The 27,326-nt window shown below is 39.4% G+C and overlaps 1 protein-coding gene across 1 annotated transcript in view; it reads right to left on the bottom strand.

Annotated features, from left to right (window-relative positions):
- Positions 1–27,326, bottom strand: part of KIF5C (kinesin family member 5C) — an 86,640-nt gene that overhangs the window by 22,315 nt on the left and 36,999 nt on the right. Inside the window, 13 exon segments of the mRNA XM_050899854.1 lie at positions 1,561–1,707; positions 2,711–2,841; positions 2,844–2,916; positions 6,609–6,677; positions 8,786–8,961; positions 12,086–12,234; positions 16,606–16,754; positions 17,097–17,201; positions 19,330–19,454; positions 21,486–21,573; positions 22,480–22,535; positions 23,404–23,452; positions 26,147–26,251. Of these exon segments, the coding sequence (XP_050755811.1) occupies positions 1,561–1,707; positions 2,711–2,841; positions 2,844–2,916; positions 6,609–6,677; positions 8,786–8,961; positions 12,086–12,234; positions 16,606–16,754; positions 17,097–17,201; positions 19,330–19,454; positions 21,486–21,573; positions 22,480–22,535; positions 23,404–23,452; positions 26,147–26,251 (1,422 nt within the window).

Genomic DNA, 27,326 nt, shown 5'->3' with positions numbered 1-27,326 from the left:
AAATTATTCTTCTAAAGGCTTCTCAATCTGGCCTTATTTACACTGACAGCTGTCCTGTAAAATGCTGACATCTTAGTTACTATAAAAATTTGTATCAAACAGCCTCTGCCTCCATTTTCAAAGATTTCCTCTTATAGCTCCTATTACAACGGCCACCAGAGGTTGCTGTAACATCTAGCAAAGTCTGGTCTTGTGGTCCTGGCATCTGCATAACCACATCAGACAACAGGGATTGTGTCCTCTGCAGTAAGAGCGGGCTGGAGCATCTGTTGATCTAAGGGGGCTTTAGCAGGACATCAACAACCCTCAGAGTCAACTCAAAGCACTCCAGCCACACATACTCACTTTTAGCTTTGAATGTTCAGGTAAGTTCATTGCTCAAAAACTGAGAAGTGAACTAAAAGCAAGAAAACGGAGTGCATTGCAAGGAATTTACACACATCTTGAAAGTTAATTAATTTCTTATCCAGCTTTAGCAATCACTCTGTTTCACGTGGTTTTAAATGGACACATAAAATGGCATTAACATCACCAGGAATATTTTCCAGGCCGTGAAAAGTTTCCATCAGAGATGTGCCATTTAGCAATGACCATACAAATATCTTCTCTGAGACTTAGCATTTTGCTGATCTACAACAAGAGAAGTGTGACAAAGTAAGTAGCTACCTCCTCTACCGTATCTGTAAACCCAAGAGCCAGACAGAAGGCAAATTTCAAAGCAAAGCTGGCCAAAATCTGCACCATCTCCAGGCACGTTCAGATACCAAGGTTTCTGCTGCTTCAACCACCTTCGCTTCCATTCTTACCTTCTTACTTTAGAGGAAAATGATCCTCTGCAATTTTTCCTCCATAAAGGTCATTAGTCAACATACAAAAGTTAAGCTGGTCTTACTGTCATGTAACTATTTATGTGGTACCTAGCATAAATTTACCAGTGCTGGAAATCAGAAATTTTAAAGCATCTTGTGTTCAGAAACACACACGAAAGCATGGGCTCTTTGATGGAGCCAGCCACTCTTGAAAGGTAATAAACACCAGAATGCAGAAAGCACAATTTCCGCGCAGATCTTTTCATTCGGGTGCCCTGGACAGCCGTCAGTACAGACCTCTGGCTTTGAGAACTGTTCACCTTCAGCTACACAACAGTTTTAGGACAAACTTCAAACAAAAAGGTAGCCACCTAGAAGCCAAATCTCACCAATAAAGATTCTTCAGATTCTGGGAATACTGGGTCATGCCAGCTAACGAAGGAGTAGGGCTACATGTGTATTGTTTTGGGGGGAACTCAGTGCCCCCCATTAATAAATGCATCAACACACAGATGGGCTGCGTTAGTCTGGCCCAAAACACTGAGCTGGGAAGAAAAGCAGTAATTGTGTGCACAGACACTGACCATCTCTGACCCAGACAAAGATCTCTTCAGTATTTTACTCTGTGATCTAGCCAGGATTTAAACGGCAGTGTCCTGGGAGAGGGACTGCTGTATCACCCATATTCCACGTCAAGTATTTTTATATTGCAGGAGGTGTGGGGGGCAAGCAATAAAGATAGCCAACTTACTGTTTTAACATCGTTAGTACCAATGATTCCTCCAATCTCTCCCAGGTCCTTAAGCAGCAAGTTCAAGATTTCTGTAGCTCTCTTCTTCTGATGGTTACTGAGCTCCTGCAACTGGCCCAGCTCCCTCTGGGTCGCTGTCAGGGCACTCTGAAAAGGTTTAAAAGCAAAAGTTACCCTCCCCTCCGCACACTGGGCATCAGTTCTTCTGTGATATCTAGGCTACACGGACATATAAGTCTTGTATTTTCCTGAACATGCCTACTGGCTCAATGTACTGACGCGTGCAATTCCACCTTGCCGTAATCCACTTTCACAACTCACTTGCTAACAAGGCTTCTTTAGATCTATTAAAGGTAGTAAATCCGGTAAGAAACTTATTTGCATAAAGCATGTCAAAGAAGGTTAATCACAGAGAAACAGGTATAGAAGGATATAAAACTCAATTTTTTCAAATGGATTTCATAGTAATCTGTTTTACTGAAGTGGATAATGAAGTCTTCCATGAAAACAGACCTGTTAACAATAGCTTCCTCAGTTTGTGTAATGCATTAAGGAACAGGGATGTATTAAGCTAGTAAGCCAATCTTGATTTTTCTCAGATCAGATTTTTTCCTTAAGATCAGTACACATCAGCTGAAAAAGCTGATTTTTTTTTTTATTCCTTCCTTGAGATCCCCTGACTCTATATAAAATCCCGCTCCACAGCACAGAGTCCAGAGAAACACAAAATGTTGCAATTTGCATAAAGCAGATTTTCACATCTTTCTTGGCATAATACAGGTTTTAAATACCCAAAACACAGAACGGCCAGTTCTCACATTCAGTTCAGTTGCCGCTATGGTGTGCAAAATACAGAGGTTGCAAGAGAGCCACAATCTGCCATCAGCTTCCACAGAGCAGTTTCTGAATTACCTTATTGTTTAATTAAGATAGAAGAGAGAGGGTAGCATCAGCAAATGAGGATCTTTTAACAGCTTCCCTGCTACTCCAATTTTTAAGCTACGTAATAACATACTTGGCAGCAGTATCTGAAAGATTCCTGAAATGGCACAGGCTAGCAGTTATCTGGGAACCCCTGCGGAAATCTTTAGGGGAGGTGCAGAGTTCGGGGGTGAGGAGGGAACCAGTACTATAAACGGCTTGCTCTTACACTCTTCTGTGCCAGCTCATCAGCCAGCTGCTCGTTGGCCCTTGTTTTGTCTTCCACTTCTTGGGATTTCTGGTCATAATTGACAGCTAATTCTTCCAGGGCTTGAAGGACCTCTTTCACTTCATCTTTGCCGCTTCGTTCTCAATCTGAAGACGGGTCAGCTCCTCTTGAATCTTCTCATAATCTCTCCTAGTGGAGGCCAAAAGCTGGAAACCAGATATCACAGAAGCGTTAAGTCACCCAAGAACTCATTCAAAAGACAACATTGAAAAGGGCAAAAACAGACAAAGAGAGAAAAAAAGCGTGAGCACGCAAGCATGTGTGCAAGAGAGAGAAAGCAGGAGAGAAGAAATCCTGCTACTCTACCAGAAACAGCATCAGTTTCAGCATAAATGTATTTGAAGGAAGCAAAAAAGGCTCTGAACTTCAATGAAAAGAAAAATCTTAATCAAATCCTATTATGACACAAGACTGAGGCAGAGAAACTTATTTTAAACAGTATCATAGCTCCAAATAATTTTGCTGCCCTCAATCCAATGCTGCTGCTAGGACCAAAAAATACCACAAAATAAAACATCTAAACACAGACTCACAGCTTTGAACTGAACCAAGTAAAAGGGCTCTCTGAGGCAGTCTCAAAGATCTTGTGGCATTAGAGAAGTATTTTGATTAGCAAACCTACGATGATTATTCTTGTTATCATCTGAAGCATGATGCTGAAGACAGATTAGTTGCTCCTATTTGCTGAGGCAAAATATTAACTAAAGAAGAAAATACAGACTTCACACATACTAGTGAGTATTTCCAATTTGTAAAACGTATTAAATTTACTCTTTGCATGCTACTAAGAGAGATGCTGAAGTTTCAGTGACAGCGCAGATCATAAGAGGTCAGTTGCACGGTCCTCTCCCTTGCCCTTGCATCACTCCATCTTCATTCAGATATTAAGGTCTCGAAAATTCAGCTATCGGGTTCTTAGCACAAAACCAGACTCAACAGCAGTCATATACTGCAGAATGACGTGAAAATAAATAAAAGGTGCCACCTAACATTTATTGTTAATATTGTACTTTTGAGAATAACAACAAAATCAGGACTTAACATTGCATAAAACCATAAAATATAGACAATAACATATAAAACTAGTGCATGAGATACAGGAAGGCATTCATGCTCATCCTAACAGCAAAGTTTGGACATTCATTCACAGAACTCACTTATTTCCAAGCCTTCCTAGGTACGGATTAGTATAATATTACTGTACTGCAGCTTTCTTGGACAGTAAAACAAAATCTGCACTACTGAAGTGCCATGAAGAAGTTGAGTGTGAGACCCCAAGCAAAACAGAAACATCTCTCTAAAGCAGACCACCTAAAAGGAGAATGTCAGAGAAGACATCGCTTTTTTTGGCTCAGAGTGCTAATGGAAAATAGGAAACCAACCAGACAGCTTCAGACACTGGCATGTGCCCAAAGTGGCGAAGAGAGGATTCAGATGTAAGGGAAATTTATCTCGCTGGTAATGCTGCAGCCTCAGAAGTGCACTCACGTTACGGAAAAACCCACTGAATTGCCAAAGCCAGATGGCATGTAAATATTTAAACAACAAAATAGCTTAAAATAATCTTTCTACTAAACACAGATGGAACTATTATTTACATTTACTTAAGAAATTTTCTATGTGAATATTACTGTGACTTCAAGTAAAGGGAAGTGTTATATATCACCTAGAGCATAAACACAGCTCCCCAGAAGATTCTTGTTGATATAATGTGGAAAAATATACCAAGATTTTAAAAGGCTATTAATAACACATTATACCGATCAGTCGTAAACAAAGGGAAGGAGACGATGGCTGCAGCACTTCGCAGATCTGTTCGCAGCACGTGAGATGCAAGGGTGGAAGACTCAGAATCCCCCCCAAAACACACACCCTAAGAAACAGCCAGTGGTGAAAAGGTACCAAAAGATACCAGTATCAGCACAATACCATCTGCGGCAGGCCTTAGATTTATAATTAACCTGCTAGCTTAATCAAGCAGAAAAAAGTACTCTGGTTAATTAGGGGGAAGCAGAGTGAGGCAGCTGCTCTGCAGCTAATATATCACAGAGCTAATCACAGCTCTAAGAGAGAACAGGTACATCGCTCCCGCACCGCAAGTGAAGCTTACGTATGGAAGACGAAACCTTGAAAAATTAATTCAATTCCCTTAAAGAAGAAAACGAAAATATCGCATTAGCTTCCAAAGGTAAGAGATAGACAAGCTTATCAGGTGAACCAGCTAAACCTTTTGAACAACCAGTGCAACACCAGCTGCAGAGATTTCAGTAAGTCAGCAAAGCTAGACTAGAACATCTGCAAAAAAGGGGAAAAAGTGGTCTGTAAGGCAAGGATTAGAGGCCACTGAAAACTTGATTCATCCTCCAGCTGTAATATTGATTACGGAACACAAAGAGGGTGGGGAATAAGCCAGTGTACAGCATGCTCCCAAATATCTAACACAAAGAAAGGAATGCATATCACCCAAAAAATAAGACACAAGAAAAACCGTGAGGGAAAAATAAGCTCTAGATGAGAACACTGATGTAAAAAAGATGGGAGAAGTGAGATGGCATAAATAACACACATCAGAAAATAATGTTGCTGAGAATGCACAGAATTCTGTTACATTTGTAACAGACATGGGTAGCACGCAATACAGAGTAATCAAAAGGAAGTTGTGGCAAGCGAATGAAGAGCTTAATCATGGAGTAAAATAAAGCTGGTAATTCCTGCAGTGAGGATAAGTCCCCAAAGGTGGCAACTAAGTCATGAGTGATGAGTAACAGACATTTTCCTATGTTGTTCTCTCCCTGTTAAGGAGTTAAACCTTGGAAACCCTTTCTGAGGGCTCGGATAAGGATTGAGACATGGACAGAATAATTTTTCAGTTACAAGAGAAGTTTCACACCCAAAAAAACCAGCCAGCATAATGCTGTACTCCAACTGAAGTGGCTCGGGCAGCTGGGAGAGGCACGCTCCTAGAGAATCACGGCAGTGTTTCGTGCAAAGAGAGACCAACGTTTCGGAACACTAATGATGGGTGAACTCCCACACCAGGATTATATTCTTGGTCTGAATGGTTCTTCTCCAGTTTCCCGCAGTTTGAAAACCAGCATAAAACCATCTTCTCAGAAATATCACAGCAACATTTGGGGAACTTTGTGATTTGGTGTTATCACCAGATTTTGCATCTTCAAAACCTCTCATAAACAAATGATAGATAAGGAAATGACTTGACTGTAAGTTTAGTGATCATATTCCCCATCTTAAAAACAACAAACATTCATTTTACAGACAGAAACGATGAAATAAAATGTTTGAAGTGAGCAATCCAAGATTTTAAAGCAAATCTGTGGCAGCACCAATAATCAATTTTTCAGTCTCACAGATTTCTCTCAGTACTGTCTCTAATTACCAAAATAATGAACATCAGTAATTTATTGCCAGGAGTAATTTTTATACTGTCAAACTAGGAAATCTGTAACTACCTGCAGTCCGTAGTGTCTGGATACCCAAAAGGGTACAGACATACTGGAAAACACGTTTTAAGTGAAAAATACTGGCCATGCTCCTACCTTGGTATCTCCAGCATCACTCCCCAGCAGGACGGTATGCTATTATACGGAGTTATCAAGGCTTAATGATTTTCTGAGGACATTATGAAATTTGAAGTTTAAACCTAGCTGTCACACAGGTTTCTCTTACCTATTGAATTTTAGCCAGTTAATATGAACAACAACAACAACAACAACTGTGACAGAATCACTAAACAAGGGGGGCTCATAAGCAAAATGTAAGGGGTTTTTCATTTGGGTTTTTTTGTTGTTGTTGTTTGGTTGGTTTTTTAGGCTTTTACCTCCTCTTGATCCAACATTTGTTGCTTTAGTTTTTCAGCCAACTGGCTCTGCTGGTTGATTTCATCATCCTGCAATGAAATAGGGTTGGAGATTTTTAGTTTCTTTTCACAGTTCTCGTTTGGTCACTTTTATTTCCCCTTTCTAGAAAAGAAAGAAGAATAATGCCATAGCAAACCTTGTGCACGTTTGAGTGGTATGAGAGGAGAGAAAAATATACGTACACAGAGCTACATAGTAAAAGCAATGCATACACGCAGTTGTCTCTAGTGTATACCTAAGCAGAGGTGTCCCTGATGGTAAACAAGACACTGATGTGGTCAGAGTTGCACCTTATAACTTGCAGGAGACTTTGCCAACATATGTGATGTTTTATAGAGGTACAAATACATACGCACCCTCTCTCCCTCTCCCTCTGTCCCCAAATTTCAGCTGAGGAGAGATCATTAGAGACAGATTTATTAACCAACTACAACTTACAGCTAGCTCTGAACTGCATTAATGAAAGAGGAAGCTCAAACCACAACACAGAACTTGGACCCCTCGACTGCAGAATTCGTATTTTCCTACTCCGTCACAGCCCTTGAAGAACATACTGCCAGGTAACGCACAGCCAGGCATCCAATTTTACTGGCATTTCAACTTCCTTGTTAAGACATCGTCCTCATGGGTAGGAACTGATCTTAAATACAGAAGAGAAATGATGATGGACTCCACTGTACGAGTCCTTCCTCCAAAACGCCACAGGAGGCACACCAAGCACAGCCCCTGACCAAGTCCATCTCTGTCCTTGTGACGGATATCCTTCTCTAAAGGAACACACCAAAGACAAACGGTTCCTTTTTACCCGATCGGGGTCAATTGATATTTTGTGTTTCACTGACAAGCATGCTAACAGATTGATTTCTGATAGCAAACACAGCTATCAAGTAGAATCTATTGAATCATTTGCTAATGTTAAATAGTCCCAGATATGACATAAGAATGGTCTACACTGTAACAAGTTATAAATGGCGATATTTTGGTTTTGTTTTGGGGATCAAATACCTTCTCATTTCCTATAGTACTGCAGTAATGCACCAAATTATGCTTCCCATGTTTTCTAGGGTAAAACTCAAACGTGCGGCCCGTTCCCTCAAGAATAATTCCCTCATCAAAAGTAGCAAAGCCCATTGAAAGTGAAAGAATGACTGCCTTTTTTTTCTTTTTCTAACCAATACATAAAAGCTATAGACTGCTACCAGGAATGTATTCTCCATCACAGAAAAGCCGTAATTTCTTAAAGACTTTAACTGTTATTTTGAATGCCATCAATATACTGCTCTGAGCAACCAGACTGTGCAGAGAGACCTCATGCGCACCAGAGTTAAGGCTTAAACACAACTATCCACTCCCTCTCTCAGTATTCAGAAACAGCCAAACTTTAATATTAACATACAAGGAAACAGTGGGCTTTTTCCTGATATTTTCCTGTTAATTACAATCGAAAGTTAAAATCAAGTTTTGATTCGTGATTAAAGCTACCCTGAAAACTTTTGCTAGCTAGCCTTTTAAGCCGTTTTCATCCATAATGGTTAATGGTTTTAGTATGCCTTTTTTCCCCCACAAGCCCAAGCTATTAATGGCAAATGCTCAGTAAATGTATTGCTGATAGCTTGCAGTGCCAATGATGTATTTCAAGCTGTGCAAATAAATAACTAAAGCCACCTGCACTCCAGGCAGTGTTCACAGCTAGAACAACATGAACAAAAGAGACCCAAGGGATGGTTATATATTTTCCTTAAAATTCTAATACACAATAAATATATAAAAAATATTAAGATACAGTCTCCCTTTTTTTCTTTCTCTTGTGACTCCAAGATGACGTTATAGTTTGCTGAGGGATTTTACAAAAATCACTGAAGAAAAGGAGTGCTGAAAAGCCTGTGCTGAGCCCTTAAAATTAAAGGCAAACTTGGCTCCCGTTTCATGGAGAATGCCCCCAAACACTATCTGCAGAGGGAACAGAGGCAGCCAGCTGACATGACAGGACAAGATCTGGTTTTATGCAGTGACAGTGTTTTGAACTTTGGGACATTTTCCAGCTCATGGTGCTCAAGAAATACAGAGAGACACCCACCCATTTTGGCTTAGGTTTCCATTTACACGCAGGGAATGGAGTCAAACCAAATGTTCACACCTTATCATCCAGCTGTCTGTAGAGACTGGCAATCTCCTCATCGTATTTCTGCTTCTCCTCTGTCGAGATGCTGGCAACAACCGGTGTGATGTTGTCAATAATCGGGGTATTATCACAAGGCTCCAGGTTCTTCTGATCCTTTGCGCTGATCTGTTCATCTTCAGGCACAGCTTCTCCTGCGGGCACACAATCCATCGTCATTACAATCCAAGAGAGAGGGTTGCCCAAAACCATGGACACCCTAGGATGGTCCTTCACAGTTGCCGAGAGGGACTCGGCAAAGCAAAGGGCTGTATCCAGCTGTGCAAGGCAGGCAACTGCCATGCGTACAGACGACAGGCAAAAGTAAGTGTGGAAGGATGGCCATCCTCGTTAGAAAGACGACCTCCACGGGCAGAAACACAAACACGCAAAATGCAGCAACAGTTCGAATGGCTGCCATTAAAAGCACTGAACTCCTGGCTCCTCTTTCACTCAAGCCCTCTCTAGATGGGATTAGCTCCATGGATTAACAGAAGTGTAAATAAGGACGAAAAAAATCTGACTTTCAGCCTAAAGCCTACTGGCAATTAAACGTCTCTTCCTCTCCAGATTTCCAGCTGCCTTATCAACTCTCCCTCCCCCATAATGAACTGCTAGAGCATCAGGACAACAAGCAAGACATCTGCATTTAAAATGATATTCACCTTCTGCCTTGTCGCGTCTAAAATTAAAGCGCACACGCCAATTTTCAGATGTTGCCTATGCATACCAGACAGGATGTTCTCCCCACACATTTTCTTTCAAAATCATCTTCTCCGAGGAATATTTTCTTCGGTAACATCGGCGCATTGCAATTACGAGCCTGCTGCAGTTCAGTGAAGAGGGACAGGCAAGGTGCTCATGCCAGAAATTGAATCTACTCTCATTAGAGTCTGGCGAGAGACTCTGTGAGCCACTGAATGCTGCACGTGTTGCTCGAGGTGCGGGAAGGTTACATCCAAACCTTCTGCACAAACAGGTTTTTTCCTTTTCTGTGAAAAGCTACAATATTTTAGTCCCATAAAGCTTTACTAGCCATTCCTCTTGCCAAAACAGCGTAGGCACTATTTATCTTACTGGCAGGGAAACAAGGAAACAGGACAAATATATAAAAAAACCAAAAAGGCAGGCTAATTCAGGCCCCAAAGCAAAACAAAACAGGGCATGAAAGAGCATGACCAACTAACGGAGAAGATGATTTCAAATTACTCTTTTTCATGCTTTAAGCTTGAAAAAATTAAGCACCATAACCTGCTATAAAAGTACTTCACTCAGAATACTTTTGGCCCTATTGCTAATGGCTTGATGATATTTTATGTTATTAATGAGAAAAATGTAAATTGATTTTTCATTGTTGCATTTCACTGGAGCAGACTAGGAAAGGTGGGCTCGGTCAGACCATGGGACCTTGCACACACAGCAACGCTCCTCAGGCTGTGGGGAATCCATCAGGAGCCTCCCAAAATGAATCTCTAGATTTTCATTCACTGGACGAGAACAACCTCCTACCTGTAAAACACAGACCAAATTGTGCACTTGGATACAAGGCTGCTGAAATCCTGCTTCAGTGAGAACTCAGCACACCCATTTTCTGCTACAATTTTATTCTGTATATTATTTTCTAAATTTATAGAATAAGCTATACCAATGGAATATTTATGCATCTATCTTGCATTTCATATTCAAGATGAAATTTCTGTGACACTTTCATTTGTAAAGAGCCTCCTTTGACAGAATATCCTTCCAAACGATGCTATTGCAGAAGGTCAGACAAGAAATCAATAGTATTTTGAATGCATTGAATGTCTTGCTGGGTAACGCCAATGAGAAAAGCAGGACAGACGGAGGGGATGAGGAGGTGTGTATATTTAGACAAAACAATAGAGACAGCATGTTATAAGGCTTGTTTACATGGCCTATAGAAAGGATCTATACAGGGGTTTCTAAAAAAACTCTTTCTAGAACGGGAAGGAAATTAAAGTTGTCACATTTAGCAAACAGAATGAAACATGCCGAACATGAGCGGGTTATAAATCCCCAGCACTCTTCAACACCAACAGCAGACCGACCGTCTCCATAGCAATTGCGCTATGCTGATAAGGAAAATATTCCCTGTGCTGACGTCTCCAGAGAAAGACACAGAGCGCAATCATTAGGTAACGATCTCATCTGAAAGGCAAGTAAACAGCACAGGGAGCTGAAAGAGGGAAGCAATTTTTTGCACCCATAAAGGTAAGGTATTATCTTTTAAGTAGTGATTTCACCCAGGATGTTCAAAACCAGACTTGACTGTGCACGACAGATTGTGACTAATAAGTAAATCACAGATTTGTTCTCGCTTTAGATACTTCACGTTTGCAAGAGTTACATACTATTGAACTGCGAGACACATCAACACGTAGGACCTGGATGACAAACAATTTAGAAAATAAAAATGACTCCAAAGCAGCAGTATTTTACTGCTGGGGGTTTGTTGGGATTTCAGGGTGCAAGGGGGATGCAGGGTTGGTTTCTTTGGGTTGGGGGGCTGTTTGTTGGTTTAAAGTTTGGGGGTTGATTTTTTTTTTTTTTAAATACATGGAATAAAAAATTAAAAGTAAGGATGGTTTGCTAAAATTATTTGTCCACGTTCCACATTAAATAAATATTCTTTAAGTTGGATGTATGCATAAAAATATTCTTCCTCCTCTACCATCCTACACTTGATCTTACAACCTACCCTGAACAGCAATTCCCTATGTTTTTAAACAGAAAATTGGCTGTTCTCAACATAAATTTCACTGAGAAGCCACAGAAGGAGACAAGTGGTGATTCTTCTAATCAGATGACACTCCTAATCATTGTACTAAAGGACTAATTATTCTAATGTTAAACTCAATTATAAAAAAACCCCAAGATCTAGTTACCTTAAAGCATAACGGAACTGATTCTCATGCCTGAGGAGCAGAGTTCTTGTAAAATGTCATTATGTTTGGGTTTTCTTTAACTTTTCTTTATTAATATTACTAATGTTATTAAAAATTATTGATGCCTTCCTGTATTCTCTACATCTGCCATCACGCTAGTTTTGGCTTTTAAAATGGTACCTTCTGTAAATGGCTGCTGCTGGTTTCCCTGGTTTTTGCTTCTTCACCTTTCAGTTATTATCATGAAGCGCGAGCTACAACTCTGAATGGTGAGCTTAGAATTAGTATGACTCTTGCGATTTAAGGCAAGATTTAAACATACGTAACTTAAAAATACAAAGACATGTACCCGTTCCCATTTTCTGGTACGTACCATTTCTCCACCTGTTCAGTTCCAGCTCTAGGTGCTGGATAACATTCTTTAGACTCTTGTTTTTGTCTTTCTCCTTCTCGTACTTTTTCTTCCACTCCTCCGCGGTCAGCTCCAGATTCACAGAGACCGTGTTCTTAATCGTCTTAGCTCTGCGCAACAAAACCAGGTGTCAGCTGCTCTGCAACTTTTATCTCAATACAGCAGCAGTAAGGATTCAGAAATTTTTCCATAACACAAAGGGAAACTACTAAACATCTGCAATTTCTTTTCTAAAATGCAATGCCACAATTCCATTTTCTCTCAAACCCTCAGTACCATTACTACCTGGAAGCCTCAATAGAAATTTTTCCATATCAAAATCCAGCAGGCAGTGACCTGGAGCAGACACGGATCTGCCTCTTCAGATTCCTCCAAAGAGAGAAGCTCTGCAAACTGTTCTTGGATTAAGGACAAAACCAAGTCCTAGCATTATTGCTCTGCTAGGTAAGCTGTCACCCTGCAGCTTCTCCTGGCCTGAGACCCACCGTAGAGTACCCCACACCAGCGTCTGACCACGGGCTCGCCCCATCCTTTAACAATCATCTCTTAAAGGCCACCAACAAAACTCAGCCGCATTTCAAGCATCACAGCGTGAAGGATGTCACCGCAGTGAAGCGGAGATAGGGAAACTTATCCTTCTTGAAAGCCAAACAGCGCTTTCAAATACATTTTTGGGGGTGGAAGGAAGGGAAGGAGGAGAACTGCTGGTCACCACCAGGTAACCGGGTTACTGCTGGGCTGAGGAAGGCTCTCAGTGGGAAGGGAGCCTGAACTCGTGCCTGTGCCACTGTAAGCAGGCTCACGAGTTACTGCCTCTCTAGGCAAAAACATCACAAAATTTAAACCCTTCTAACAACAACCACCACCACTTTATTATTGTGAAAGTGCTTAGCTCCAACCAAACCTAAACAATTGCACCAGAAAATGCAAAGCAAGCAGAAAAAAAATGCACAGAACCTACTCTAGCAAATCCACATTTAAAAAGAAAAACCAAACAAATCAGTATGAATTAAGAAAGCTTCAGATCTTTGCTCTTCACTGCTCAGACACTGAGTCCCTCCAAATGACTCCAGTGTTATTGAGTAAAATAGAGACTAAGTAAAGGAATAAGAGACAAATCTCCTACCGGTTTGTAAAGCGTAGGCTGAAACACCAATGCAAGAAACTATGCCTGGGAATGGGCTATAGATGCACTGGCTAACTCTCCTTAGGGGTGAGCACATGATCTTAATTATTTTCTTCACAGCTCCTCTTACTGATTCTACAGAATCCTTTAAATACAGCCCATCACTAAAAATCCTGAAAGTTTGTTTTGTCAGCAAGAAAACACTCCCATATCTGTGCCTCATACTCCAAACTGCGCTCCAGTGATTTGCGCTATGTGGCAAGCAGGAGTTTGATTACCTTAGAAATAGTTTAAAAATAACCCTACACTTTTAAAATAATGCCTAATGGTTAGCTTTTACATATTGTCTCTGCCAAAAGCATGCCTCAAGTTTCCACTCATTTAACTGTACTGGGGAAAAAAAATGCCACACCATAAAGTTTATCGACTGCATTATCCTAATGATGGATGAAGTACTTACTGGCAACTAAAATAAAAAATAATAGAAAAACACAAGAAAAGATGGAGCAGAAAGAGAAGAAACCGCCTCACTACTAACAGAGGAGCACACGCACATGTTGATTAGTACAAGTGGCCTCTGAAGATGAATTTTACTCCTGACACTATTTTAATGGTGATATAATTCTTTTTTGCTAGGAAAAATGGAAGAACCAGTAATCACCCACGACTCATAAACCTTCCCTTTAATGTTATTCAGGTTCTTAATACTGTCACATCTGAAAAATGAAACACCACAACGAAAGAGCCTGTAAAAGAAACCACTTCCCATAGACAGCAATATTCCTATCCAAAACGCTGACAAACACCACGGTGTATGTATAGTATGTGTGCTGCTCTGCAGGTCTAGTGCATCACCAGTCCTCCTACTTGTATTTTCTTTCTTACAATTAAATGCTCTCCACAAGGAACTCCTATTTCAGCCCAATTCCATAGCTTTTAAGCAAACAAAGAAAAACCCCACAATAAACCCCAACCAAGCACTCGCACAAAGCATTTAGCTATTTTCCCCAGTTCTTTCAGCTGACATCCTAGTCCTCAGTAAGGAACATCTTAAAAATGTTCCTCTTCCTAGAAAAGCCTTAGTCACGTCACATCACTCCACGCTCTGCTAGCCAGGATGTGCAGAGTCGGTTTGAAAATTATTTTGCCCCAAACAGAAAGGCAAGTTTTACCGATTACTGAAAAGAGAAATGAAACCAAGAGAAATGTAAACTGAAATAACATGGAAACTGGACTTCCTCTGCACACACTTCCTCAAGTACCCAAGCATACGACTTCCCAGAGATCCTGGAGCACCGTTACACATTACAGAGCAAAAGTAAATCCCTTTTAATCTAGATTAAAAAAACAAAAATCATTTTTAAAAAGCTACACTACCTTTTAATCCCCTTAATCTGAACTATTATATTTTACTGCTTACATTTCTTTTTACTTCAAACCATACCTGCAGACAGAGAGTTCAGCATAACAGCAAGCAGACTGAAACCTAAACAGAGTACCTACTCATCGATTCAACATTAAATGCCCCTTGCGGCTGCGTTACTGCCCTGGAGCCTTATCCAGGATGAATTAGCAGGACCTTTGGGACTGCTCTTCAGGTCTACAGAGGTGCAAGGGCTCACACTCGTCTGAAATCACCTGCAGTCAGAAAACTGTACGTGGGGAGGTTTAAACTGTGAACCACCAAAACACTTAAAACTTTTACCATCAACAAAAACTGCAGCTCATTATACTTCAGCCTTGTTAACACTCTTTATTGAATTACTGTATCTTAATATTTGCGTTTACTCAAAATTTCTGTGACACACATTGTAGTATATGGGATTTCAGTAGAAGCTTACATCTTCAATAACTTAAACTCGTGTTCATCATACAATGGCAAATTAAAACTGCATAGCAACCCTTAACCCGATTATGTTAATGACCACTTCGTCCTTTTATAGTCCTTTTCCACAAAAACTTACTGCAACCTGTGAAGCTCCCTTTGGGGAGTTTTTCCTGCATGCTGTTATTTAAGTGAGTAGCTTATAGGAAGCACACACTATAGGAAGCAGAGATCAGAGGAACCGGTGCTTTTTGCAGCTACCTGGCTTGCAGCACGTGGGTCCCTCCCCACCTTCCACAAATCCTGGCAGCAGATGACAAGGACAAGTTAATGCCAGATGGAGAGCGTGTTGCAGAACCGTCCCCCAGCCCTAACCTGCGCTGATCCGCAGCTCTCCATCAAGGGGGACGGCACCCAACTGCAGCTGTTTGTCCTGCACTGCCCATCCTGCACTTTTACATACTCTTATATGAATACACTAAAGGGATCATCTTCCCTCATGAAAATCTAAGGAAAGCTCACATTAAAGGATAAAAATGGGGCAATGAATTAATAGAAGATTGCCAGATTAATTTTTTATACATGATTTGACTTTCTAATCGAAAATGCTCCTTAACAGTACAGGCTTCGATGCAGAAATTATGCATGGTGGAAAACAACCCATTTTCAGACAAAGACAAATTTATTGCATTGTACAAACTGTTAAATAAATTCTATTCCAAACAATCATAACTTGCTAATATTTTTTCTTCCTGCTATTACAGAAATAAAACAAAATGAGTAATTTTCCACAGTATCAGAAGAGTTCTCAATTACAACAAAAGCAGTAATTACATAATGAGCCTGACCTATTTTTGCAAACTTTCCAAATGTATTTCATATGACTATTGCCAACGAACACATATGGAAGAGAAATTTTCTTTCTGAATCCTTCCGCACTTATTTTATCCTTGCTTGTTTCTGAGGACTTGTTCCTAAATTGTTAAGATTCTTCAATCATATAAGAATGTCTGTGAGCTCTCATGGTAATCTATCGAAGTTGTCAATATTTCACTGTGTCCACATTCTTCATCTTTCTTAATGGCTAAAAAATATTTTTTTACAACCCTAACAATAATCTCCGAGATGCCATTCAAGGAGAAGACACATCTTAAAAGCATCAAGAGCAGTATCAGATAAAGCAAAACCGAACGTTTTCCACTGAGTTAGCCAACAGAAAACTGCCCAATACCATTATCTTCCCCATAAAATTTCAAAGAACTACTAAAACACTTTGTACTTTCTGCAGGAAGAACTACCAGAGCTTTTAAGTAGTGCAGCTGCTGGCCAACATTAACATTTATTTTTCTGGTACCATAGGGAATGAAGAGACAGCTTTCTCAAGTTCTCCAGTACTATTTTTTAACAACTTCAGGAACCATAACCTCCCTATTTTAAAATGCCTCCTCATCTCGCTCCCCTCGGCACGGCTGGCTCGGAACGTGTGGAAGAGCCTGAGTGTCATCCAGCCTAATGCCGAGTAGGACTCACCGTTGTCCAAACATCAGGGTCGACTTTGTTTCCGCTTCGTTGAACACAGAAGGAGAACAGCATATAACGATGGTGGTTCTGCAGTTCCCACCAAGGGAATCCTGAAGTATTCGGGTCATTTTGCTGTCTCGGTACGGAACATGGGTTTTCTAATCAAAATACAAGTAAGAGACGAGAACAATTTTTTTAAATAATGATATTGTAATGAGAAAGAACATGAGTCAACAATGACAGGTTTAATGGACTTGAAGCATGCAATCCTGAAGAGTAATTGTTTTGATTGTGCTAAGATTGGATCATCACTCAAGTGAAATCACTCAGAATTAGTTTCTTATCTTTAGCAGAATAGCAAAAGTGTCACTGGTTTGTGGTTGGAAAGCTAATATTTTCTTCTCTCTGAATTGAAATCTTAGCTTATTTTTTTATGCGCATGGCAAAGAAACAGATAAATAAAAAGCCATTCTTCAACAACACAAAATAGGATTACTTACAGTTCCTTCTGCCAAGGCAGATATCACATTGCCTAAAGCAGACAAAGACTTATTGATATTTTTAGCTTCATCGAGAACAGCGCCCTCCGCTCCAGTTTTGCTGACCTACCAAAGAGAGCAGGCAACAGTCAGGCTCAGCTATCAGCAAGCGTCTGTACAAATACGGCTACAATGCAGATAGTGCAACAGTTAAAGATGCTCTTGGATGAAAAACAAAGCAAGCTTATGCTCGGTGTGCACGAGGAGAATTTTATATGCACTTTTTTGTTAGTGGAAGCCTGTAATACTTCCACCTTTCTTCCAGTGTAACAGCAAGTTGACCCTTACTTTGTTCAGGGAAAAGCTGAGCTGGTAAGTCTGTGCTCTCCTGAGGACACTTGGGGACCACTTCCAAGACCACACTGTCCGTACAGATAGGGAACGCCACAGGTATATTCTCAGGGCACACTCAGTGGCGCAGCACATGCCACCAAATGAGTATCTTGGCTTTGTATTTTGCTTGCATGGACCAAGAATATCAGGACAGAAAAAGTGCGATCTCACTCATCCTGAATGCAAGGTTTACTGGTTCACAAACTGGATCCCAGGGTGGCCCAGCTGAGAAGCTTGGTGGCCCTGGGACCAGCACTCCTTTAGACAGCAACACAGTTTTATAGCCTTTTCTCTCTCTCTTTTTTTGATGGGTGCGGTGGGTGGGTGAAGGGCACAGAAATGTAGGATAAGGCCATACATTTTTCTCTACATTAGAACTACAGTATCTGTACTTTCCTCTAATAATGCCACATGACATAAAAGGAAACATAACTGTATCTTTTAAGAGACAATCTACCCTTGTAGATTAGGGAAATAAGGAAACCCTTATTTCAGGTTTTCTGTACAACATCCAAACATAATGAACCACAAAAGCGTAGTTTTCAGAGGAGAGTAGAGCCTGACTAGGCACTCATTTTCTAAACATCACTAAGAGTTTTTAATTTAACACTTAGTATTATATGCAATAATAGAAATTAACATGATTAATTACTCTGATGGATGGCTTCCACTTTGTACCGATGGGTTATCAACTGGAGTGTCCGAATGAGCAACCTGAAAGCTGTGCAGCCTATCAAACAAAATCTTTTATTTTACTTCTCGTTTTCAGAAAGAAATAGCAATCTATGACCACAATGAAAGACACTGCTTCATCATGAGTAATTATTTTGACATGCTGTCCTGGTTTCGGCTGGGATAGAGTTAATTTTCTTCCTAGTAGCTGGTACAGTGCTGTGTTTTGGATTTAGTGTGAGAACAATGTTGATAACACACGGATGTTTTTAGCATAAACACTGCTCAGCAACAACTAAGTCCAGGATTTTTCAGGTTCTCATGCCCTGCCAGCACGAAGGCTGGAGGGGCACAAGGAGCTGGGAGAGGACACAGCCAGGACAGCTAACCCAAAGTGGCCAAAGGGATATTCCATACCATATGACATCATGCTGTCATGTAACAGTAGTTACCCAGGGTCCAGCTTGACTAAAGAATTCCACAGCGTTGCAAAATGACGAGGTTTATAATTTATTTATTTCATTTACAGTTAAACAGTTTTGAACACTCCAGAAGATGTTAGAATGAGAACTGGGAAACAACGACAGTTTTGCACTGCAGTACTGTTCTAGACCATTACTCTTTTGGTAAACAGATACAAGTTCTTTTCTGGTTAGTATTTTTCTATATTGCAAAGCAGAAATAGTCACCACAATCAAGAGAGTCATTCAGGAAGCTTCAAATAGACTTCAGCTGTATAACTGCATTAACTGCTGTTATTTCATTGATCTAATATGTGAAATAATTACAGAAAACCTAGAAACAGGACATGTCTTAATATAAGCAAATTAAAAGAGCTGTCTAATTTGACAAATTACAGTAAAATTACATTACTTTCTTCTAAAAGTAATGTAACCAAATCTCCATAACTGAATGTGAAGCTATATAAAAGTACACTGGTTCAATCCACTTCATTATAAATGAAGATACACTGCAGATTTTTGGGTTTTGCATTTCATACCAATAGTTCTGATCCTTCTCTCCATCCGGCATTAAAAAAAAAAAAAAAAAAAAAAAAAGATTGCCATACTAATGATAACCTAAGACTTCTTGTAAAACCTTGCTTAGTTTTCCACTGACACACATTCACATGATCAGTTTAGTGATCCCGCTAGGATCATTCAGCAGCTGAGGAAAAAGGAAAGATTACCTTCTCGCTTCCAGCCAAGTCTACCAGGTAAAGCTTTCCACTGAGTTTCTTCTCAGTTTCCACATTCTCTTGTTTAATATTGATGAGGAAGATACTGTGGCTCCTAGAGCTGTGTTCGTTCATATCTGCAATCACATTTGAAAGGTTTTGTTTAAATGACTTTATAAGCTGACAAGAAACTATATTTCATCAGAGCCAGCCTATGGCTAGCAAATTCAAAAGTACGAGGCGATTCACTGGAGAGCCCAGACCACTGTGCTGACAGCAGTGCCTACACCAAGAGCTGCAAATAAAGCTCATGGACTACAGAATGAGCTCCTACTTTCACCCAACATGACCAAATTAACCAGATTCATGATAAATGACAGCCTTGGGAAAAAAGCTTTTTTTAAATTTTATTTTCTTTCTTTTTTGAAAGCTTTTTTATTCCCCTGAAGCAATAAAATTTGACCAGAAATAGTAAAAAATAACAAAAAAAAAATCATAGCATAAGAATAATAAAATAACATATCACCGATACAGTAAGAAATAAAGGTTCTGTCCTTTTATGCTTCTTCAGGAATATAGACAGCTCACACCAAAAACTGCTGTGATACAACATACACTATTTAGACACAGAACTACAATGAGGATGTATGTTCAGCATCCTGGACAGACGAATAATTTTGAGCTGAGCAAGAGAATTTAAAGAGAAGTAATAATAACTGCAATAAAAAGAAGCTGGGCAGGTCTCAGTGTAATTGTGTGAGGAGATCTCCCAACATTTTAGCAAAAGTTTTCATCAAAAACATAGTATTTAAATTAAAATTTCAGAGTGATTTTTATTGCTTATGTAATTAAAAATCCTCCTTCACCCAGGCGGCAGGTAAAACACAGGCAGCTACAGTTTCAGCTTCCACTTATTCTAAGTTTGATTGTAACCACATCATCCTTGAAGTTTCATAAAGTAGCAAAAAGAAAAAGAAGAATCAGTAAACCACTTTCTCATCTGTTTTCTCTGTTACTTTAAAATCCACTACCACCTTTCCCCATTCACAGCAATATTTATATTTATCTGAACTCCTTTTTTTTCTCCTCCATCTCCAAACTCAGTTTTTTTCAATAACACTTCCAAATTTGCTCCTTGCCATTTCAGTCTAGGTAAAATTCATTCTCTGTCAACTTTTGTCAGAACTTTTCTGTGTGCACCAAATGCAGCATGTAGTGTCACAGCAAAAGGTGCGTTGGAATATTTTTTGTTAAAGAGAATAGCAGAAACAACGGGAGGAAACGTTACTCAGAAAAAAGAGATTACATTTCTATTAGTATGATGAGAAAAGCATGGGAAAGCTAAAGCAATACAGTATTTAACAAAACAAGAAGGTAGAGACATGGAAGAGAAAGAAGTTACCCAGTGCATCATAAAAAATAAAATTAAAAAACCAAAACAAACAAACAAACACCCCCATACCCAAACACTCACCCCTCCACCAAGATTTGAGTTACAAACTGAGGTTCTGCCAAGCTCACTGCCTGGATCAAAGACATCTTACAGTATAAACTGGGAAACAGGCCAAAGATACCTGCCCTTTTTATCCCCGTAATACTAGTAGGCTGCACGCAACACAACGTCAACAAATTTGGCACGGGCTGAAGCGATTATTATGTTTTTTAATTCAGGAAGATTTGCTTGCTTTGCCACCATTGGAACTCAATCCAAGACACTGCTTCACTGGGATAACTTGCCAGAGATAAATAGGCAGGGTCTGATAATTGCTCTGCAGTCTTTGCCTGCCATTTGACCAGTGAATTGCTCTGAGTTCTTGACTTGTAGCACAAAGAAGAATGTACGTACAGAATTTCAGTTATACATAATTTCAAAATACCTATGCTATGTGTAACAATACCTATTTTGACGTTTTATATAACAATACTATATAATGCCATGTATTAAATTCAGGAGATCTCAAAGCTGAAAGTCAATAAATGTTTCTGTATGCAGTGAAGTGGTAAAAAAAGTACAGCTCTATTGATTTTAAAGTGTTATAATTTCTGCATCATTACATCGTTCACATAAGTAACTCAAAGTACTTTATGAACATGGAGAATCAATACACCACTAGGAAGCTACAACGACCCACACTTTATAGTCAGAAAAGCTTCCACAGAATACGTACTTGTAACGGCTACATGACGGTTAGCTTTCCCTTCATCAATGACATCCAAAACTTCCTCAGGACTAGATACAAATCTTTCTGTACAACCCTAGAAATATGCAAGTTGAAAACAGAAAAGTTTAGGAATTGTCCTAGTACTCCAAATGCCATCAGGAAGCATATTTAGCGCTGATGAACAAAATAATTAGAAGAACCGTCAACATCCATGATCATTAGTGAAGCAATGGACCAAAACATGCCTTTGTATGACTTTCAGGAGTCATCTACGGGATAACTTGAGAGACAATTTTGTTTCACAGGATTAAAGACTCGGTCAAATCCAAACATGCAGCAGAAAAGAGTTTCTATATGTGGAACACACGGAACGATACATTCGTGTTACTAATTTGGGTTAGACTACCTACTCAAATTAGTTTTTCTCTCTCAAACTACAAGACAAGATGCATAGTCCTTGTTCTCTGCCTTAATGCAAAATTACTGAAGGAATTATTTTATCAGATTTTTTTTTGCCCTCCTCAGGATGAGGATAAACAGAACAATATTATATGTGTATTATTAGGTTCACATATGCTCATAACAAGTATATTACATTTAAGTGGGGCCCAGGAAGTCATAAAACAAATTCCTAACCCAACAAATCTGTTCTAAAATATTGCAAGATTACAGCATCTCTGCAACAAAATATTAAAGAACAAAATTCTTCAAGATGTTCTCTTTCATATCAGACATGAAATGGGAATATGAATACCTAAAATTTAACACCATACTAACAAAATGTAAATGTATAAAGTCAGGAAAATAAAGCAAACATGATTCAAGCCCACTAATATTTCAGGAGACTGTTTAAATCCAGGGACCAATACTACCTGAACATTCAGGACTCCAAACATGAGTTGAATCATTTCAGCAAATGCACTGGGATACAAACGGAAATGTGTAAATAAATGCATATGCGAGAAAGAATGAAAAACTGAGCATCAAATTTTCCTTGTACCTTAACATATGGGACTCTGTTTTTATCTTCATGTACAGCGAGGTTTGTCTTTGACACTAGAAAAAAAGATGGAGATCATTAGGAATACTCCACAGGTAATAATGTGTCAACAATAGGCATGACAGGCAAATACCGTGAACATATCAAATTTGTAAATGAGAATTGTAGCCACTTCTCACTCCTTATGAACTACCAATATTTCTGCTACATAAAACTTGTTTCTCGTTCTGTCAGTCTTCTACCTGTTTCTTTGAAGTTAACCATATGGCACAAAAGCTTTTGTTTATTGCTTGGATTAATAAAATAAACACAGACCAAGTTGGATTTTGCCAAAGCAGCAAGAATTTCAAAAGAGACAGAACTCCTCACTGGAATTCAAAAAAGCTGAAATACATGTTCCTGGTTTTGTGTTATCATTAGCATACATTTTTCTGTCTTCAGACTGATTCAACACACACAATTCACACTTTCATCAACGTACTGCGTGCATATACACACACACAAATTGTAAGAGACACAGATAACTCCCAACAAACTCTACCTAACAGAAGCAAAGCAAGGAATAAGTTGAACCAAATGTATTCTAAATTTAACAAAACAACTCAACAGAACACTACATACATTTTTAAATTACAGTTTTACTTTAAAAATATACATTGCCAATGAGGCTCAGACCTGCCTTGAAGTCTGTAAAAGTCTCTGTACTCATTGATTTAAAAATCAAGCTACGTAGCACTGCAGAGGTAGGCGCACACGAGTCAGAGATCAGAGGACTTAAACTGCAAAATTCTCTTTCACAAACCCAGTCATACAGCTTAAATTTAAATCACTCTCAAAGAAAGTAACTGTTTCCCCTTAAGCGTTGATTCAAAGCACTATACCAAGCCAAAAACCACTTAGTCACATAAGAGATGCAGAACTTACCATCAAGTAGGTCCCTTATTTTGTCCAAATATATCTCAAAGTAGGAAACCTAATTAAGTAATCATAAACATTACAGATTTAAACTTTGGCCATTTAAAAATCTCTGTACCTGTATTTCCATATCTGTCAAAATAAAAAGCACCAAACTAAAAATAAACCCCATCTCCCACATAGTTTGAATTACATCTTTCATGTGAACATACTTGTATTTTGAATGATTTACAAGTCATTGATCCTTCTCCATTTATCAATGATTCATCAGGAAAGTATAAAAAAAAAACTTCAGACAAATCTTATCTTCTCTTTTTTTTTTTTTTTACATAGGCAAAATTGACAAAAATATTGAACAGAATCAAGTCAATTCAGCTACTATCATATCAGTACAGCTGCATCACAAGAAGGGTCAAGTCTGACAACTGTAACAGGTCTACTGGTATTTACCAGCACAAAAGCAGACAGCACCTTCAGTGATTTAACATACAAGTTACATAAGCCTAAGCTAAATTAAACTTTTAAATGAAGCATATGTGAAAGTTCTGTCTTGAATCAAGTCCCAAAGAAGAAACTGAAAATGAGCTTTTCTGTAACAGAGACACAACTGTCCTCAAAAAAAAAAAAAAAAACCAAACAAAAAACCAACTAAAGAGAATGAATGAATGACTCTCTTAATAAAAGGGTATTTGACTCACAGAAGCAAACATAAATGTGTTAGGGGCGCAGTGCCTAACCATACCCTAAATAAGCTTTATCCAGGGATTATTTAGCTAGAATACTAGATGGCTAAATTCTAGGTATCAGTAAATTCTAGCTATTTAGTAAAGTATCATTTTCTTTCATGTGAAAAATAAATTATGTCTGTTTTTTTATACTGATGAGTTGATCTTCCTATCTGACAACTGCTGTTAAATGCAGATATATTTTGCTTTTGTGCATTTACTTCACCTGTGTCCCATTTAAAGGCATGCTCTGGACCAGCTCATTTCACCAGTCCGGTTCACCCAGACTTAACTCACATGCTTTATATTATTCTATTAACACACTGCTGAGGACCAACGCACACAGGATACAAAGGTCCCCTCCCTGTTCTAAATGGGTCTCTATTAAAGAGGGAGAAAAAAAAAAAAGATATTAATTTTCAGCGTTGGCTCAGTTATTAAAAGAGTGTGACAGTTTGGTTAAATCCTTGCTCCCAATGACAGAACATGCATTTCTCTCGATGACACCTCCTTGTATAATCACTCACTCATTCATTGCTATTTAGGCAGCTTTTCTGTTAAGATATTCATAAACGTCAACTATGATAGGAAACCACTGAAACAATTCAGTGCTGGCAGAACATGATTTATAAAGTGATAATCTTCTGCCGGGACAGGAATTTACTACGTCTTGTACAAGGGGGTCCCCATCTGTTGGTATCCAAGTGCTACCATGTAGAATAGCGATAGCCATAGGAGAGCTTTACAGATGATGAAAAGAAATCAGTGTCACTCCTGTGGAAGCCATTTCTATGAAAATTCAGAGGCTTCTCTTCTTAAGGAGCTCAATATTTTACAATCTAAGGTCTAATAAAATATTTAGATGGCTATTTGTACTTCGTGAGGCTGCTGCTTCTGTCTGTACTTCATGAGTACCCCCAAACAGGCACTGCTAAGAAGGTTATCAATACAAAATGACCTAGTCCTTCTGGAAGATCAGTAGCTGGTTCAGAGGGTACTCTGCTAGATTACTGAAAAATTTATATACATACATGCCCCCAGAAGTGCTTCAAGGGCTTTAATGCAAGCAGCACTAAAAAGTCACTCATCTCTAACTTTTAGGCACAAGAGGGACAGAGGAGGATTGCTCCATTCTCAGAGAGCATCACCTGGTCACAGCAGGAGAAGGGACAGTGTTTTCACGCTCTACCTGTGCTCAGCCACTTAACTTTACTGGAGCAATCTAGGTACATTTTGTGTGTTTGGGGGGAGGGATGACCCAGAGGAGTACTCATTTTTCCTGCAATCCACTGGGTAATTTTACTGATGTCTGCTTGGAAGCAAGCTGTAGCCTGACCCCAACTCTGCCAGACGGACCGATGCCCCCCCATGGCTGAGCTCCCCAGCAGACCTGATGAACAGTAGGAATTAAAGGTCAGTCAAAAAATTTGAGAGATCATATGGTTGGGATCAAGATAGGGACATGGAAAAACATAGCAGCTGTTCAAATTGAGACTTAGACCACCATCTTAAGGAACCCATACATAAGCTTTTGAGCTAAAAATTACTTCTAAACATCCTTCCGTAAATTGCCTAAAGCCACCTTTCCTCCACTTTAAACCTGCATATTATGGAGGACTGTTTATATCCTTGAGACAGGAAACATGTCAGTATTCTCACAAACATCATGCAGGTCAATGGTATTTATGGTCGTAACTGTGGGGCTGAGGTACAGTCTTTGGAGAAGCTGCAGTGAAATAAGTTTTTTTACCATGTTGGCTAGCCTATCAACTGTGGTGAGACACAGGGCAATCAACAGACTAGCAAACCTGAGCTGAAAACACACTCAAGAAAAACTTCCGTCAAAGGCTAGTAACTGTATTAGATTATTTCTAGTAAATATCCTCAGTAACGTAACGGGTTTTTGAGTTATAAAAGGGAGAAAGGAAAAATTCTGCAGCACAATGTTACAGCATGAACGCAGATTTCCCATCCAGCTCAACTTTCTTCCGTCCGACCCATTACGTAACACGTCATTCCGCATTTACCTTTATATGAAACTCCAGGTTTTCATCCATGGAATAGATGTGATCAAAGATGTCATGTGCAATTCTCGGAATGATTCCCATGAGCTGAGGGTCGTGCAGCTTCCCCTGCGGACACAAAACCAACCCGTAACTTGGAAAGCCTTGCTCAGGCACAAGAGAGGAGAAAGCCTCGTCCACACACACCTTCCTCCAGCAGAGCCCTACGAACGTGTCTGCTGTTATCGGGGGCATTGGCTTGATATAAGTGCACAGAAAAGGTGGCAGAACGACTCGACGTGTTAGCACTCTTCACCTGATGGAGCACCTATTTGTTTTGTCAGCTCCTGCCGTTGGCCCAAGCGTGCTGTTCTGCCGCTATTTACACTGTCACTCTCTGACCAAAGATAGACGAATAAACACAAACAAATGTACAAATTACAGCCCGGTTCTCCCAGTTAAATCAGGTATTTGGAAACATGTCAGAAACAAGAAGTATTAAAGCATTTTGTTTCTCTTTCACCACTATGCTAGCAAGCTAAAGGGAAATCTGGGTTGCAGGGATTTGGGGATTAGAGTAATATATTCTGATTTGAGCTTGCTGGGCCTATTGCCAGAGAACTGTGCCTTACAAACACTACCGTTCTCCATGTTAATTTGCACAACTACCTTCCTCTGTTCTTTCAAGAACTGAATATTAACTAAAAATAACAATTTCCCTGGCTGCGTGGCTCCTTTTAGTTGCATTGCTCTTTTTGAAAAAGCCAGACACGTACAGGAAAGCTAACACCACTTGAAAACTGAATAGAAATATAAACTCAAAATAAAAACCTTTTCTGACTACAGCGTACACTGTGTTGTTATTTCCAAATGTTTTATGAAACTGCTTAAATATGCAATAAGTCAGTAGTTGTAAGACTCCATCAGAATATAGCGTCTAGAAACTCTAATATACCTTTTGAATATATCTTTGTCCAAGTAATACTGCCCATATCAGCACAACAAAACATCTTACTCCAAGGAGTGGTAGGGAATTATTTTTTTTTTTAAATATAGTGGGTAACCATACCATTCCAAATCATGGGAAGTCAGATTTGATCTGTAATTGCTAAAAATTATTGAACAGCAAAGTTTTTTTAGCAAAACAGGAAGAAAATCATACACATATACATGTGTTTTTCAATATTATGCATGTTTGTGAATG

This window comes from Gymnogyps californianus, chromosome 7 (assembly GCF_018139145.2).
Source record: "Gymnogyps californianus isolate 813 chromosome 7, ASM1813914v2, whole genome shotgun sequence".
Taxonomy (NCBI): Eukaryota; Metazoa; Chordata; class Aves; order Accipitriformes; family Cathartidae; genus Gymnogyps; species Gymnogyps californianus.
This window is presented reverse-complemented; position numbering and strand designations above follow the sequence as displayed.